At 48.3% G+C, this 14,132-nt stretch overlaps 1 protein-coding gene across 8 annotated transcripts in view; it reads left to right on the plus strand.

The window, feature by feature from the left end:
• Window positions 1-11,957, plus strand: part of BCAS3 (BCAS3 microtubule associated cell migration factor) — a 361,836-nt gene extending 349,879 nt beyond the window's left edge. For 6 of the 8 annotated variants that reach the window (XM_061470541.1, XM_061470542.1, XM_061470543.1 and 3 more), the window contains one exon: window positions 10,952-11,957. In XM_061470541.1, the coding sequence (XP_061326525.1) occupies window positions 10,952-11,100 (149 nt within the window). In that variant the 3' untranslated portion in view covers window positions 11,101-11,957. The remainder of the gene's footprint in view (window positions 1-10,951) is intronic. The other 2 variants (XM_061470533.1, XM_061470534.1) reach the window with 2 other exon arrangements.
• The last annotated feature ends 2,175 nt before the right edge of the window (window positions 11,958-14,132 follow it).

A 14,132-nucleotide genomic window follows, 5' to 3' on the forward strand; every position in this document is an offset into this window, starting at 1 on the left:
ATTTATTGCTATGCTGGATTTCTCCTAAGGCAGAGCACAGAATTCCCATGGATGGCATCTCCCATCTATTCTGACATGGCGAGCAGAGCAGCTTTTCCCATTGGGCACTCCATCACTGAGGCCACATTGTTGGGTGGAAATAACATTTGGAGGCGTTAGTCAAAAGACAAATTAACACAGCAGCCTTCCTCCCTCATCTGCAGCCACAGAGGCAGCAGTGGCTAGGTGAACTGTACAGGAACAGATACCTAACCTGAAATCTGAGTGTGTTTTTGTGCCTTCACTCCGCAGTACTTCTGTCTCCACCCTTTAAACCAGAAAGCCTTTATATTGTGCCAAGATTGTGTTGTCTCTTTGGTTTAGCTTTTGGAAACATGGCTGGTCACCCATCAAAATTTGAACAAATGTCTGCAAAAGAGCACAGCATGAGGAGCAGGTAGTTACATTAACTTCACTGCCAGATGCCCAAGTACAGGGCATAATCTGCACATCTTGAGATGATTGGAATTGCCTTTTATGTGGGATGTGGCCAGAGGAATGCCTTGGTTTTCCATTAGCTCTTTTAGATTTCACATGGGTTATCCTCTGTGCTCGTCCACAGGCTGCAGCTCATTCACACATTTGACAGTGCTTGTAAGAGTGTAACTAAAAAGGCAGAGTATACTGGAATCAATACTTGGAACCATTTTTAAAACAGGAGTTTTTCAAATTAAACCGTTGAACTTACTTTTTTCAGCTGCTTTCTGGTTTCATGAGAACTGCTGTGTTGATCAGCTCCATTAACAGGGGGCCAGATGAAGCTTCGGATGTCATTTTTATCAAGGCTCTTTCATATTTATGTCTCACATCAGAATTTGGAGCTATATAAATAAGACAGAGTGTATTAAGAGCCTCAAGCAATCCTGCAAGAGCGCGAGCCCACAAGGTTGGCCTGTTGTTTTTCCAGGCTCAGTTAATAATCTAGGTGGAGATGTGATTTTAAGAGTACTACTGTGAGCTTTGAGTGCTCCGTAAAATTAGTTCTGTGTTTCGAAAATTGGTCTGCTTGAAGCAGCGATGTCAACAAAATCTTTAAAATAATTGACTAAATAGACCAAGTAAGTTGCATTTGAAACTAGGAGTATTTGGATGGGTTTGGAGTTTCTCAGCAACACTAAAACCAGCGCCAGGGAAATGAAAGGAGGAGACCTCTGCTCCTTAGGTCTCCACCTGAGCTTTTCCAGTTCTAAAGCCTTGAACTGTTTAGATGAGCAGACGAGGCTGAGTCCGTGGTGACATAACTTCGTGAGTTTCAATGAAACTCTTCTGATTTGGACCAGCTGAGCATCTGCTACCCCCAAACTTTTAACTTTTCCTTTGAATCAATCCCAAATTCCAGTCCGCTCTAGCTTCCTCCTCAGCATCAATCTGCACTAGGGAGACAGCCCAGAGCCTCTCAGTAGCTTTCCTCACTGGCCTGAAAGGCCACTTCATGTCAGAAGTACTAGAAGTTGTGCCAGGATTACTTTGCTTTGTAATATTATACTTCTAAAATGAACTCAGCAGTACATTTGTGTCAGAAGCATACAATGCACATATGCAAGATGCACACAGAGGCACATTCCGAGCACAGAAGTTGTCCTCCCCTGGGCTCGCCTTGTCTTCCTAAGTAAGGGTTATTGAGGAAACCAGATAACGGAGGTAGGATCACAACAAGGGTTAAAAATAGGTCTTAGACATGAAACTGCTGAAGTTTGGAGGGTCAGGAGTGTTTGAAATCCCCCACCCAGCGTACTGGCGAGGGGCTGCCCAGACCCTGAGGTCATCACTGGGTTTGTGGTTTTGATCTTCAGGCAGTTTTTCCTTTCCCAGCTTTTTTTACGGGGACTGTTTGGTAGAGTCCAGGAGAGGAGGAGGGACCTGCAGCACTGAGCGCTCCCAGTCATCACACTCCTGTGCGGTGGCTTTGCTGCAGCCACCTTTGAGATAGGACCCCTCAGCCCTGAGATCTCAAGGAGCAGCAGCTCTGGTGGGAAGAGGGATGCGTAGATCCGCACGTTGGGTCCAGACTTGCTCTGGATAGAAGCATAGTGGTTTCAAGAATAGGAGCATTGCCAAGCAAGAGCCAAAGAGTCCAGAGGGTGTAGGACACAGAGCTGGTAGGTGTTGTGAACATGCAGATTACGTTGCATTTCCTTTGTGGAGTTGGAGGCTGACAGAGGGGTCACTGTTGAGCAATCCAAGGCATTCCCATAACCCTGGGAATGAGAGACCAAACCCAGGAATTTTAATACAGTGTTTTCTCTGCAAATACTTTTGGTCTGATATGCACAGATGTGCTGCTTGCGTAACTGAAGATACAAGATAATTCTGCCTCAGTACATTAGAAAACTTGTGTACCTCTGGCTTGCACAGGAAAGTGGGTGTTACATATAAGGTACCTTATAGAAATTTATAGTAGCAACGTATTGAGACTTTCAAGATGGGGTAAGAGAGAATTCCTTTAAACCCTATTGAATGTATCTGCATATTCCTTTTGAAAACACTTCTGGAAACCTTGCACAAGGACTCGTAGGCTTACATGATGTGGATGGGCTATGGAAATTGTTTTCTATGAGCATTTGACTGTTCTAGCTTCTGAAATTTCACATACTGACTAAAATTGGCAGCTCATCCTTCTGAAGTGCCATTTAGGTAAGAAAACATCCTAAACCTCTTTACAGAAACACACAGCTCTAGGAAACTTGAGATTATTTTTTAAAAGCACTGGAGTCGTTGTGAAAGTGCCTGTCGTGAAGAATATTCTCCCTCTAAATGCTAGTCCTTTATCTAGTGCACTTTTAACCTTCCATAAAACGCTTGGGAGTCAAGTCTGGCAAGATGCCACAGTCTTGGGTCTCCTATTCCATGGACTCGAGTTGTATGGAGCTTTTCAGGTTCTCTTTTTAAAGGAAGAAACAAGCTGCTTTGCTTTTTCTTTTCCTTTTTTGTTTTTTTGGTAGACAGAATTGTGTAGCAGTTCAAGCATGGCAACGTTTTGTCCATATCTCAACAATCTCTTCGTGCCCGAAGTAAACCCAGACATTTATGTAAGTGCAGATGTCCTCCCCATCTCATACTGGGGGACATTTCAGTGTTAGTTATTTGGCATCCTAGCGCTGAAATAAGGCACTAGAAATGAAATTTGCGGTCTCGGAGGGGCTCTGATGTTCAGAAGGCTCAGTCTTCATTGCCCTGGTTATCTCCTCCTCTTGTACCTCCTCATCTCCTTGCGAGATCCTGCCACCTTTTTTCCAACATGCCAGGTTTCATCTCCAAGTGCATGGCACTAACAAACTCTATGTGGATTCAGCATTAGAGTTACTGTAAGAGAGTTTGACAGGAACTAATATTTTACATAGGCCACTGAATTTGGATTTCAGAGACGTTGCTCAGGCAGCATTTGCCAGTCTTTTTCACTTTGCAGATTTAATGTAGGTGGTTTTGTGGACTCTCAACATCTTTCAGGTTGCAGCAGGATGAAATAATTCTAATACGGGAATTGTTTCTCAGCGATCAGATGCCGTTGTGTTATTTTCTCTTTGGAATAGAGTTTAATATCTCTTTTTTCAAGCTGCTGGGTTGAAAGAAGAAAAGGGTAAAAGACACATTTTTTAGGGCCAGGTCCATCACGGTCACCCAAAGAATCACAGGAAATCAGTCCCCGCAGATGCCTGTGTTAGTTGCTGGAGCATGGGGAGAACTGGCACAGGTTAATGGCTTCTGCAGGAGTAGGGCACGGGGCTTGGGGCAGAGAGCACGATTAATTGACTTTTAAGCATTATCATAATCAAACTTGTAAGCACTGTAGTAACATACAAAGCTAGGAACTGACTTTCTGTCTGTGCTCCCATCGGAAAGGAGCAATGTTAAACTGCATTTGCCCAGAAATTTCAGCCATTTCAAATTAAAAGGAGCCTGGAAAATTAAGAGCTTTAATGAGTTCTTAGTGCTTTCATTTCACTACAATATTAACGATTCTTGCTTATCCCAATACCAAATGTATAGGTTCCCCCCGGGGTGTAGTGCCCCCCTCTGCCCTCAGCACTGGCAAGTCCCTGGTCCAGTGGGGCTGGAGCCAGCTCTGCAGGTCCTTGCCTCGGAGCAGCAGCCAAGGGCGGTGGAGATGGATTAATAATTAGAGCTCCCTCGTTAGCATAATTGCATTTCATTGAAAGAAAAAGGAACACTCAAAAAACCCTACAACTGCAGTAGCAGCAATGCAGTTTCCAAGCCTTTGTGTTAGGGGTGGCATTTCTGTATCCTGGTTTGGTTACAACCTCACATAAGCTTTTGAGCCCTTTTCTGCCTTGGGCTGCACCATGCGTGTCCCAGGCAGCAGCACCGGCTCCCGTGCGGATCGGTTATGATGTTCATAGTAAATGTTCCTGCAGAAATAGAGCCAGAAGCGTCCAGCTGAGTTTGGGATGTTGTCTAAACACTGAAAGATGGAGAGCTTACATGTAAAAGTGCGTGTTGGTGTACAGGGGAGCGGAAGCTGTGTGTTGGGGGCCGGCGTGAGCTCCTCCGGGGAGCACGTCCCACTCCCCTTGTTGGCAGTGAGTAAAATAAAAATGTTTAACTAATCCATTCACGGGGGAGCGTTGTGTAAATTACAAACAGTTTAAGAGATCCTCGAGACTTCCATTGTGTTCATACAAATTGCCTTTTAGTGTTCGCTTTATATAGGATCCTTTTGAATGGGAATCCAGATGGCAGAAGCTACATAATCATTATTCATTACAGTTAATAAGTAACACTCGGAAGCCCCAGCAGTCCTGCGAGTCCCCCATGATAGGCATTGTTGCAAATGGAAGGGTAAAGAAAATAATCCTTGCTGCAGAACATTTTATGACTTTGGTTAAAGACAAGAAGCTATGAAGGGCCCTTAGGTTTGCGTGCCCAGGAGCACAGACCAGGCTGTTATGCCGAGAGCTCTGTGTGCAGAGAGTCTTCTCACTTCTCCTCCGAATGAAGGAAATTATCTTTGGTTTTAAGATGAGGCTCTAATTTTGGCCTTTTAGCTGTTCATTCAAAGGCTGCTCCTGGCCCAAGAGAGGTGGTTTTAGCAAGCAGCACCTCATTTCTCTTCCACACCGCTGGGAAATGCCCGTCTTGTGTCCTAACTTCAGAGCAGGGGCAAGCACATTCCCGCAGTCACAGCCTCCTTGGCACATGGCGGAGCCCAAGAAGTTCCCCAAAACAATGGCTGTGAATGACAGAAATGAAATCAAGGCGATTCAAGCCCCACTGGCCATTACCCCACTTCCTGCATTCCTACTTGTTAATTGTCTAATTCCTAACGAGTCTTCAGGCGTCTGATGGACTTTCTGATGTGTGCTCACTCCGACGCTTCCTCCCCTCCCGTCCCTGGCCTCATCCCTTGCCGGAGACCTTGTTCCGTTAAAAATGCCATCCTTAAAAATCAGAAATACTCAGCCCAGCAAAAGGAAAAGGGAACTTGACATTAGTTGAGCTTGAAAGGCTTGGTGCTGTGAAAAGTGACTGACGTGTGAAAAGAGGCTACAATTAGTTCTTTCCCCGAGCACTCTCCCATTCAGTCCAGGGTCACTCCTTCAGCGAGCTGCGGCTTTGAGGGTAATGTGTTGTGACAGTTTGAGATGATGAAGAATAATTCTTGTATTCAGAGTTGCTGCCGCTTCCCCGCTGCCCTGACACATCAGGCTGCTGTCATTGTATCATTTATCCCGGCTGCGGCTCCGCTGGGCTGTGCGGGAGCCTGGGCAGCCCTTCCCTAGGTAAGAGGAAAGGGTCAGCTCTTCCAGCAAATGATTTTGGAGGATATTTTGAAACTGTGCTTAACGGGGGAAAGCAAACAGAAAGGAAAAACCATTAGAAGAAATAATGCACTGGAGATGAGATTTTTGAGTAGACATAAAGGAGATACCACGGCTTCAAGTGGACCACTACAGAGCGAGCACGAATAAGAAAGGCAGCATAATTTATGAGTGTTCCGGGCAAAAGAGGGCTATATAGATTTTCTTCAGGCATTGAATTAATGCACCCTATAAAATGGTTTCACATTTAAGCTTGGCAGGGCTTTGTACCTTTCTGGGTTTGATGGGACCCTTTGACAGTTCCTGGAGCTTTCTGGAATTGAGGGTGCAGCGCTGGTCAGGGGACAGCACTGCTGTCCCCAGAGCAGCTCCTCCTCCTTCTCTTCCTCCTCCTCTCCACTTTGGCAGCCAGCTCAGGGAGAGCAGAGTGCCTTGGGCAGCAGAACAAGGGACAGGGCCAGCAGGCTGTTGGGAATATCATCAAAAATAAGTGTTTTGTGGGAGGTTTCATTTTCAATTTCTCATGGAACAAGGTACCCACCGCAGGAAGGCTGCACTGGTGCTGGTCTGCGGGCAGGCCCACTGCAAGTAACACCCAGGAGAGAGCAGCCAGCGTTGGCTTTGCAACACCTTTGATGCCCCCTTGCTCTCTAAGCAGTGTCAGTGTTTCCACAGCCCCAGAGCGTGGCCCCGCATGCTGCAGGGCCATGGGAGGAGGTAGCTGCCCCCCAGGGAAGGCTGGGGACCCAGCCAGGTGCTCACCGTGCCACCCTCCCTCCCTGCTCCCAGCGCCCACTCCTTCCCACACCGGCAGCAGCAAGGATTTGGAGTGCTGCTGCCTTCACCGCTGCGGAAAGTGTGTGTGCCCTGAAAATCTCGGTTGCTCTGGGCCCCTGGGTGATGGCAGCGGTGCCCATTGCTGTTCCCATCAAAAGCACAGGCAGGGCTGTTCCCAGCTCCCCTGAAGTGACTTTCTCCTCATGGCTTCAGCAGATGTTCCTGCTCCTTCATCTCGTTGTTGCTGTTGTTGTTGTTGTTTTTAGGGCAGTCAGGACTTTGTGAGTTGCTTCCTCCAGGGACATGGGCAGGTTTTAGTATTTACGTTTCCAGTATTAGCGTTTATTTGTATTTGTGTTTGTTTTTCACGGGCTTGTGAAAGCCTCAGGGAGCCGTTTATGGGGCCAAAATAATGCAAGTGCTGATCTTCTCACAGTATTTCATTTCCTTGATGGTGGAAATGCTACGAGAAGAGCAGGTCTCATGTTATTTTGACCCCATAAATAGCTCCCAGAGGCCCCTTTCTTCCTTCTCCCACCCACTCCCCCCCAAATCAAATATTTAGGTTGCTGCAGAGCCTGACTTCTCAACCCTTGGTTATCTTGCTTCAGAAGCAGCAAATTGCAGTTATTACAAAATAGCCAGAGAGTCTATAAGGCCGAATGGGTTTTATATGATGCACAATTTGTTGGCTACTGTACAAGTTCATTAAAGTGTATCATAAGAGGTTGTTTTACTGGTACATTTAAGGAAGTTAATACATCTCGACAGTATATGCATCGGGGAATGCAGATACAATAACCCTCAGACATGCTGGGGCCAAGTCCATTCCTGGCCTAACTCCACCTAAGTAAACGAAATCACTCACTGGGCAGACGTGTCCTGCTCTGCCGGCGCGGTGCTGAGCCTTGGTCCTTTGCAGCGGCTGCTGCTGCTTCAGGATCTCCTGCCGCTTGTCCCTGTCTTTCCATTGTCCCTGGTTTTCCGTGGGGGTATCCTGGTTTGCCCTTCTATGTTTTTCAGCAGGTGTGTTCCCAGCACATCGGTGGTCTGGGAAGCGTTTCACCTCCTTTCAGCAGCACTGCAGGCTTGGCTGCTCCATTCCAGCACAGTGGGAGGGCAGCACAGCCTGCGCTGACTGTCTGTAGGGACACCCTCTTCTGACACCCAACAGCCCACTGTGTAGTGGCTCCTTCTGCACTTGTTGGGTCTATCCAGGAATCAGGTCTATCAGAAATCATCCCCCAGTCTTTCACCCCATAACAGGAAAGGTGTCCTCATGTGATGGAGCCATTCTGGTCTTGTCTGAGGTTCCCATGAGAGCAGCATTGATGTTCCTGTGCACGTGCCTCTGCTGAGTCCTGGTCTGCTGGAAGATCTGGGGGGAAGAATAATAGTTTGCATAGTTTTTATTAAGGAAATAGCTGAGGAAAAAAAAGGGACTCATTTGGAGGGATGTAGGAAAATGTGCTGACTGTGGTCCTAGGGGTCAGATGTGCAGCACAGGTAGTCCCTGGTGACCATGTAATGGCTAATTGCACATCTCGCGTGACCCAGCGTGCACACGAGAGCCGGGCCCGGGCGAGGGCAAGAGCCCAATTTCCTGAGCGCAGCAGTGTTTTCTGCTGCAGTGGTCAGGAGGTTTACAATGCTTCCTTAGGTATCAAAATACATTGCTCGTCTGCCTCGCCATGTAATTAGTTCCAGAGCCGAGCGGGTTCACAACGTGAGGCTGTTTGGGAGCGCCCGGACTCGTTTGCCCAGGGTAATGTGTGAGTTTGCCATCCTCAGTGCTTGGGATGGCAGCTGGGATGTGGGAGCTCCCCTGGTTTTATATCCTGAACCCCTCCAATCCCAAAGCGGGCTCTGTGCAGGCTGGAAAACTTCCTGTCCACTTCATAGTGAGGTTTTGCATCTCTTTCACCCTCTCTTCTGTCCCTCCCCGTTGCTAATTGAAAGGGGCTCCCATGCCCCACAGCAGCAAGGGGGGGGCTCACGGCCCCTGCATTCGAGGGGATGGACCCCAACCTGCCCAGCCAGTCCCTGCGCCCACCGCTCTGCCTCCCCTATGTCCTATCCATGCTTTTTCCCTGGCTGGCATCAGTCTCTGCAGTGCCACCCCCTGGCAGTCCCCCGCAGAGGTGACAAGTGCTGCCGGCTGCAGAAACCCTGCAGCCCCAGGAAAGCACCGTGCGAGCCCCAATTCCCCCACATCCCATCCTGGCGGGCTTTCAGCCCTACACCAGTCACCGAAGGACAGGCAGGACACGGCATGGCCAAGGACCGGCAGGAGCTGGCAGGCTCAGCCCTACAGCCTGAGGGGCAGAAAAGCCCACACGGGAGCCCCAGGGGAACAAATGCTTTCCCTCTCCCTCCTTTTGCTACCGCTGCTGAAAACACATCTGCCTGAAAATCAATTACAGCTTAGAAAGAGAGAGCGAAGCCACCCCGTGAGGAGTTCAGGAGCCCCAGCGCTGTTCGGGGGAGCCCCATCCTGCCCAGCCGGGCGATGGCTGCCCAGCACCCCAGAGCTCTGACGTGGGACGTTTAACCGAAGCCAGCTGTGTGCAAGGGGAGATAAAAGCCTCAAATCAGACAGGATAAGCACAGTATTAGTGTGGGATACGCCACTCATTTCTGATTTAAATTACTGTTTTTACTTCCTGAGCTCATGGGAGAGTGAGGATGTGAGGAAAATGAAGAGGTTTAGGCATGGACATTCCTTCACCAAATACTGGCAAGAAACCGTGATTAATACAGCTGATGTCATTAGCATCACTGCTTATAGGGTGACTGGTTTCCTGCTGATCTGTTTTTCATGTATCCTGGGCAGATTTTCTTCATTGCAAGTTACCTCCACAGCCAAGGATTAAATCCCCTAACCCTCAGTTGCTAGGTGTGCACTCTCCTGGCTGCTGTCTCTGCAATGCCCAGGTAGTAAACGGGAGCAGTGTCTGAGGATGCCGGGGTGAGATGCTTTATGGTTTTAGTGAAGAACTAACTTCCTGCTTTTGCCATGCACTTTGTGTACAGCCGTGTCCTTATCATGGAGTCCCATTGCACAGAGTTTGGTGTTGGCAAAAGGTTAAATATCCCGGCATGAGACAGAGGTGTACAAACAACGGTGGTGTGGTCATATTTAGCCGAGAGCAAAGGGGCCACCACTCCTCCAGCTCCTGTGTGGCTTCTTTCCATCCCCATCCAAGCAAAAGTCCCAGCTGCAGGGACAGGGAAAGCTGCCTGTCTCCTCTGGGGGTTGTCCCCCATGCACACATGCACACCACCACAAGAGGGTTTTCCCTCTTTCCCCTTTGGCAGCAGAGGAATGTGCCCGAAGCTCCCATCGCCATCCCGTCCCCTCCAGCGCAGGCTGCGCGGAAGCAGGCGACAGAAGTCACGCTCAGGGCCGAGCGTTGCAGCTCGCCAGGATATTTCATGTAGGCTGTCACTGCATGTCTGGGAGAGGATTCCTGCTGTGTCCGTGGGGCTCTGCCTAATCTCACCGCTGCATGCCGCCGCTGAGTGCTGGCCTGGGGTGATGCTGCCCGGCGGCGCTGCTGCACGCTGCCACTGAGTCAACTGTTGGGTTCAAGTGGCTCACAGAGAGGCCACGGTTAGAAATGATGCTCTGCACACACAAAAATCCTCGTGTGTCAAGATTAGGGAGCAGTAAAGGCTTTGGGAGGTCAGCAAGGGGAGATGTCTGGATGTGTGTGACCAGGAGAGGGAGAGCCACAGTCAGGCCTTCTTTCTCTTTTGCTTTGAGGCACAGCTCAGGCACGTAGGAAAGGGGGATATTTTCTCTTTGGCTTGAAAAAGCAGAGTTATTTCTGTCTGTTTGCTCAGGGTAAAGGGTTGTGGAAAGTCCCTGGTGTTCCCAAGGTGGAGAATTACAGTGGTTATGCACCGCTGGTACACCACCGGTAAATGGTGTTGCTGCCACTCCCCCTTCCCCACCATCTCAGCAGCATTGCTGCAGACAGGAGACGTTTCATCATCTGCCACCATCCCCTTCTCACCCTGCTCAGTTCAGTCGTGAGCATCCCCACTGTTAACTCCTGACATGTCGTGAGTGAGCAGCCTCAGCCCCAGGAAAGGGGCTGCTCTGCTGGGCAGTCTGTAACATACCCCATCCAGCTCCGCTTGGGCTCAGCTCAACTCTGAGCCCAGCAGAGAAGCAGAACCAGGAGCTGGGGTGCCTTTGGAGTGACTCGTCAAATCGCCCTGGAAAGGATGGGTGATGAGCACATGTTAGAGCAATGACACAGTGAACAGATTTGTCAGTAAAGCAGCCACCTAACAGCACTCCAGGTTTATTTGAAATGCTAACCAGGACCTGCTCTCTCTTCCCATTGCAGAGCTTCAGCGAGAGGGAAGCATAGAGACGCTCAGTAACAGCTCTGGTTCCACCAGTGGCAGTATCCCACGCAACTTCGATGGCTACAGATCACCCCTCCCGACTAACGAAAACCAGCCCCTCAGCCTTTTCCCCACGGGCTTCCCTTAAATGAGCCGAACATCCAAGGAGAGATCCAGACAGGGTAACGAGCCGCTCTCCACCTGAACAATCCTGATGTGTCTGTCACCCACCAGTCCACCGCTGCACTGGATGGTTCTCATTACCCTGATCAATATTGATGACTCTTAAACCTTCCTCAAACATACTCACAAAATCTTGACTTTGTGTCCCTGTGCAATATGAAGAGACTCTGTCTTCGATCCTGATAGCTCTGCGGCTTCTTTTTCGCTGTGTTCAGGAAGAGGTTGGTTGAGGAGAAATATTGCTAAGCCATTTTTGGTCCAGCACATGGTTTCACAACTGTTTTCTGCTTTTTCGTGTTGAGAGATGGAGGGAATCTCCATAACTCAGAGGAGCTCTTGCCATTTGCAAAAGTGCCGAGCATTAACAGATGAACTGGAGAGAGTGGAAACTGGGGAACTTTCTGTGGACAGGGTTGATAATGTTATTCCTTCCTCATTGCATCTCCTTGCTGCCCTCCTTCCCTACTGATGCTCATCAATGCCAGGAGTATTACAAATGGAAATGTTTCTCTTTGTTCTTTGGAAGAATTCTCTCTATTGCTCCGGTTTTATTCTAGTCTTGTATTTTAGAAATGTACTTAATTGACTAACTGCAGTCACAGATTTCTCATATTTGGTTATAAAAGTTGTTCACTGGAACTCAGATTATCTGTCCAGAAATGCATGTGTCATTGAATAAATCTAAGTTAAGCAAGAAACTGCTTAAATGGCAATGTTCATGGAGTGTTACTGGGCTGGCTGTGGGCTTTGTGTATCTTCCTGGACTGGACTATGCGCATATTTACTAACTTGAAGGCTTTAATTAAAGCCGTCAGTGGATGTTACGCAAGCCAGTCTAGCTTGGGTTTGCCTCTCTGCTTTCTTGTCCCCTCGTGCAAGGACAGGATTTGTAAAAATGAGTGTGCCTTGCACCCACTTAGCACCTCTGAACATCCACACCATCTCTGTGTGTCTGGTTCCAGCTCTGCATTGGTTGGGGCCCCGCTTCTTCGTCCCTCTGATTTTGGTGGGACAAGGACCGTGCACGCTGGAAGCAGAGGCAGCCACCTCCATCTGTTGTGTTACAGGATCACATATAAGAAGCTTTGCAGAACCTGTACAACAGCCTGAACCTCTGTGCCCTGCTGAACATGCACAGTCAAAACTAGCACTGCATAACTCTGCTGATAAAATAGTCATGGGCTCACACATAGTAACCACATGAATTCCTATATCTCAGCCAACTTGTGTCGAGAAGCAGAGAGTGAGATGGGACTGTCAGCTTATGAAATTTCCTTCCCACTACTTGTTTTTAATAGAAGCCGTTTGACTCATGGCAGCGAGAGGAAACCAGCTAAACCCACAAATCTTTTTGCACTCTTACAGCTTAAACCAGCCACACCGAGTGATGCAGAACCGACCACCCTCTTCCTACTCCATCCCCAAACACCAAACACCAAATTCAGTCTTGGGCTTGATTTTTTTATGACTGTAACGCAGCAGCTCAGGTCTCAGCAGCCTTTTTTTCCTCTCTCTTCAGGCTTGGAAACCACTAATAAAAAGTGAGAGTCTGCAGCAATAATTTCAGTTTCTTGCTTGGTTTTCAGTCAGTCCTTTCGCAAGCAAAAAAGAACTTCTTTGGGATGAAATCAGAGAAGAGTTCGCTCGTAAGTAAGTACTCACAGCTCCTGCCCGCTGGCTATATCTGCTGTAATGCTATGTTCCTTTTATGTCTGTAAAATAATGGCTTGAAGTAAGGGGCTGAGGGTAGGGCTGGCACCGTGGACAAAGGGGACCGCAGGGTCAAGTCAGTCCACACCAGTCAGGATTTTTAACACAGTTCAAGCCAAGGTCAGCTCCAAAAGTTCAAACAAAATCCAGATTAACGCATACAGAAGGGATTGTGTTGTCACCGTGATGCTTGTTTCCTTTCAGGCTTTCCGAGGAGCAGCCATAAAGGACAAAGTTCTTGCAAAGGAAGGAAGACCGCTCTTCTCCCTCCTGCCTCGGACAGCTTGCTTGCTGGTTCTTACTGAACACACAAAGTAGGATAGTGCATAACGCAGAGTGGTGTCATTGGAAATGTATTTGTTGTTGGCAGGCATTAAATCACTTTTTATAAGTGCTGCAATATGGCCATGTGGAAATTCCCAGTCTGCAAGAAGCTCCTTTGAATCAGGATGTTTTGTTTAAAGGGGGGGAGGAAAAAAGAAAAATCCTACAAACTGGGACTGTACCAAAATATTTTCAGTCTGGTTCATTGAAAAGAATGTCCTAAATTCCCCACTGTTGATAGCCCCGTAGCCAAACTGTTAGGAAAGCCTCGAGCTTAAAATACAACAAGAAAAGGCACTGCTCTGAGGTGGCTAATTTAACTTTAACTTGATACTTTCACAGATGACCCAGCAGAATAACCACTGAGTTCCAGCTCTTCAGTGAGCCAGTGAAAACCGAATGTGTTGCAACGATAACTCTATAGGGTCTCATTCAACACATCCCCACTGTGTGTGCCTCGCTCACATGCCCCACCAATGGCCCCTGCCTCGAGCTTACACACAAAAGCCCCCCATTTCAGCTGGGTGCCACGTGCTTTCCTGCAACACCACCTTTCCTCCGCTCTCACCTCAGCAGCAATACTCTTTCTGGGCACCAGGAGTGAATATTGCTGCTCCTCAGTGATGTCTAGAAGCTGCTCCTAAGGGAGGCCGTGAAACCGGGTTTTCAGCCTAGTGAGCGAATCCAAACCCCACTTAAAGCCAAACCAACCCATGGTCTTCGCAGGATTTGGGACGAGTGTCTCTTATTGTTGTGAGGATAATCCAGGTGAGTTTCTGAAATGATGAATTCTCAAACGCAGTGGTTTGCCAGAGGTCGCAGGCAGCGCAGCAAGAATGTGGTGCCATGATATAAACCACTGGCTCAAAAGGAGCCCAAAAGACAAGCTGGACTTGCAGGGTTTTAAACTGTTTCCAGTAGTAGTAAGCAGCGGCCTCCTGCTGAGTTCAAAAGGCAAAACAT

The sequence above is a fragment of the Pezoporus flaviventris genome, unplaced genomic scaffold, assembly GCF_033815535.1.
Source record: "Pezoporus flaviventris isolate CSIRO_AGI_PZ_B2104156 unplaced genomic scaffold, CSIRO_AGI_Pfla_v1 ptg000063l, whole genome shotgun sequence".
NCBI classification, from domain to species: Eukaryota; Metazoa; Chordata; class Aves; order Psittaciformes; family Psittacidae; genus Pezoporus; species Pezoporus flaviventris.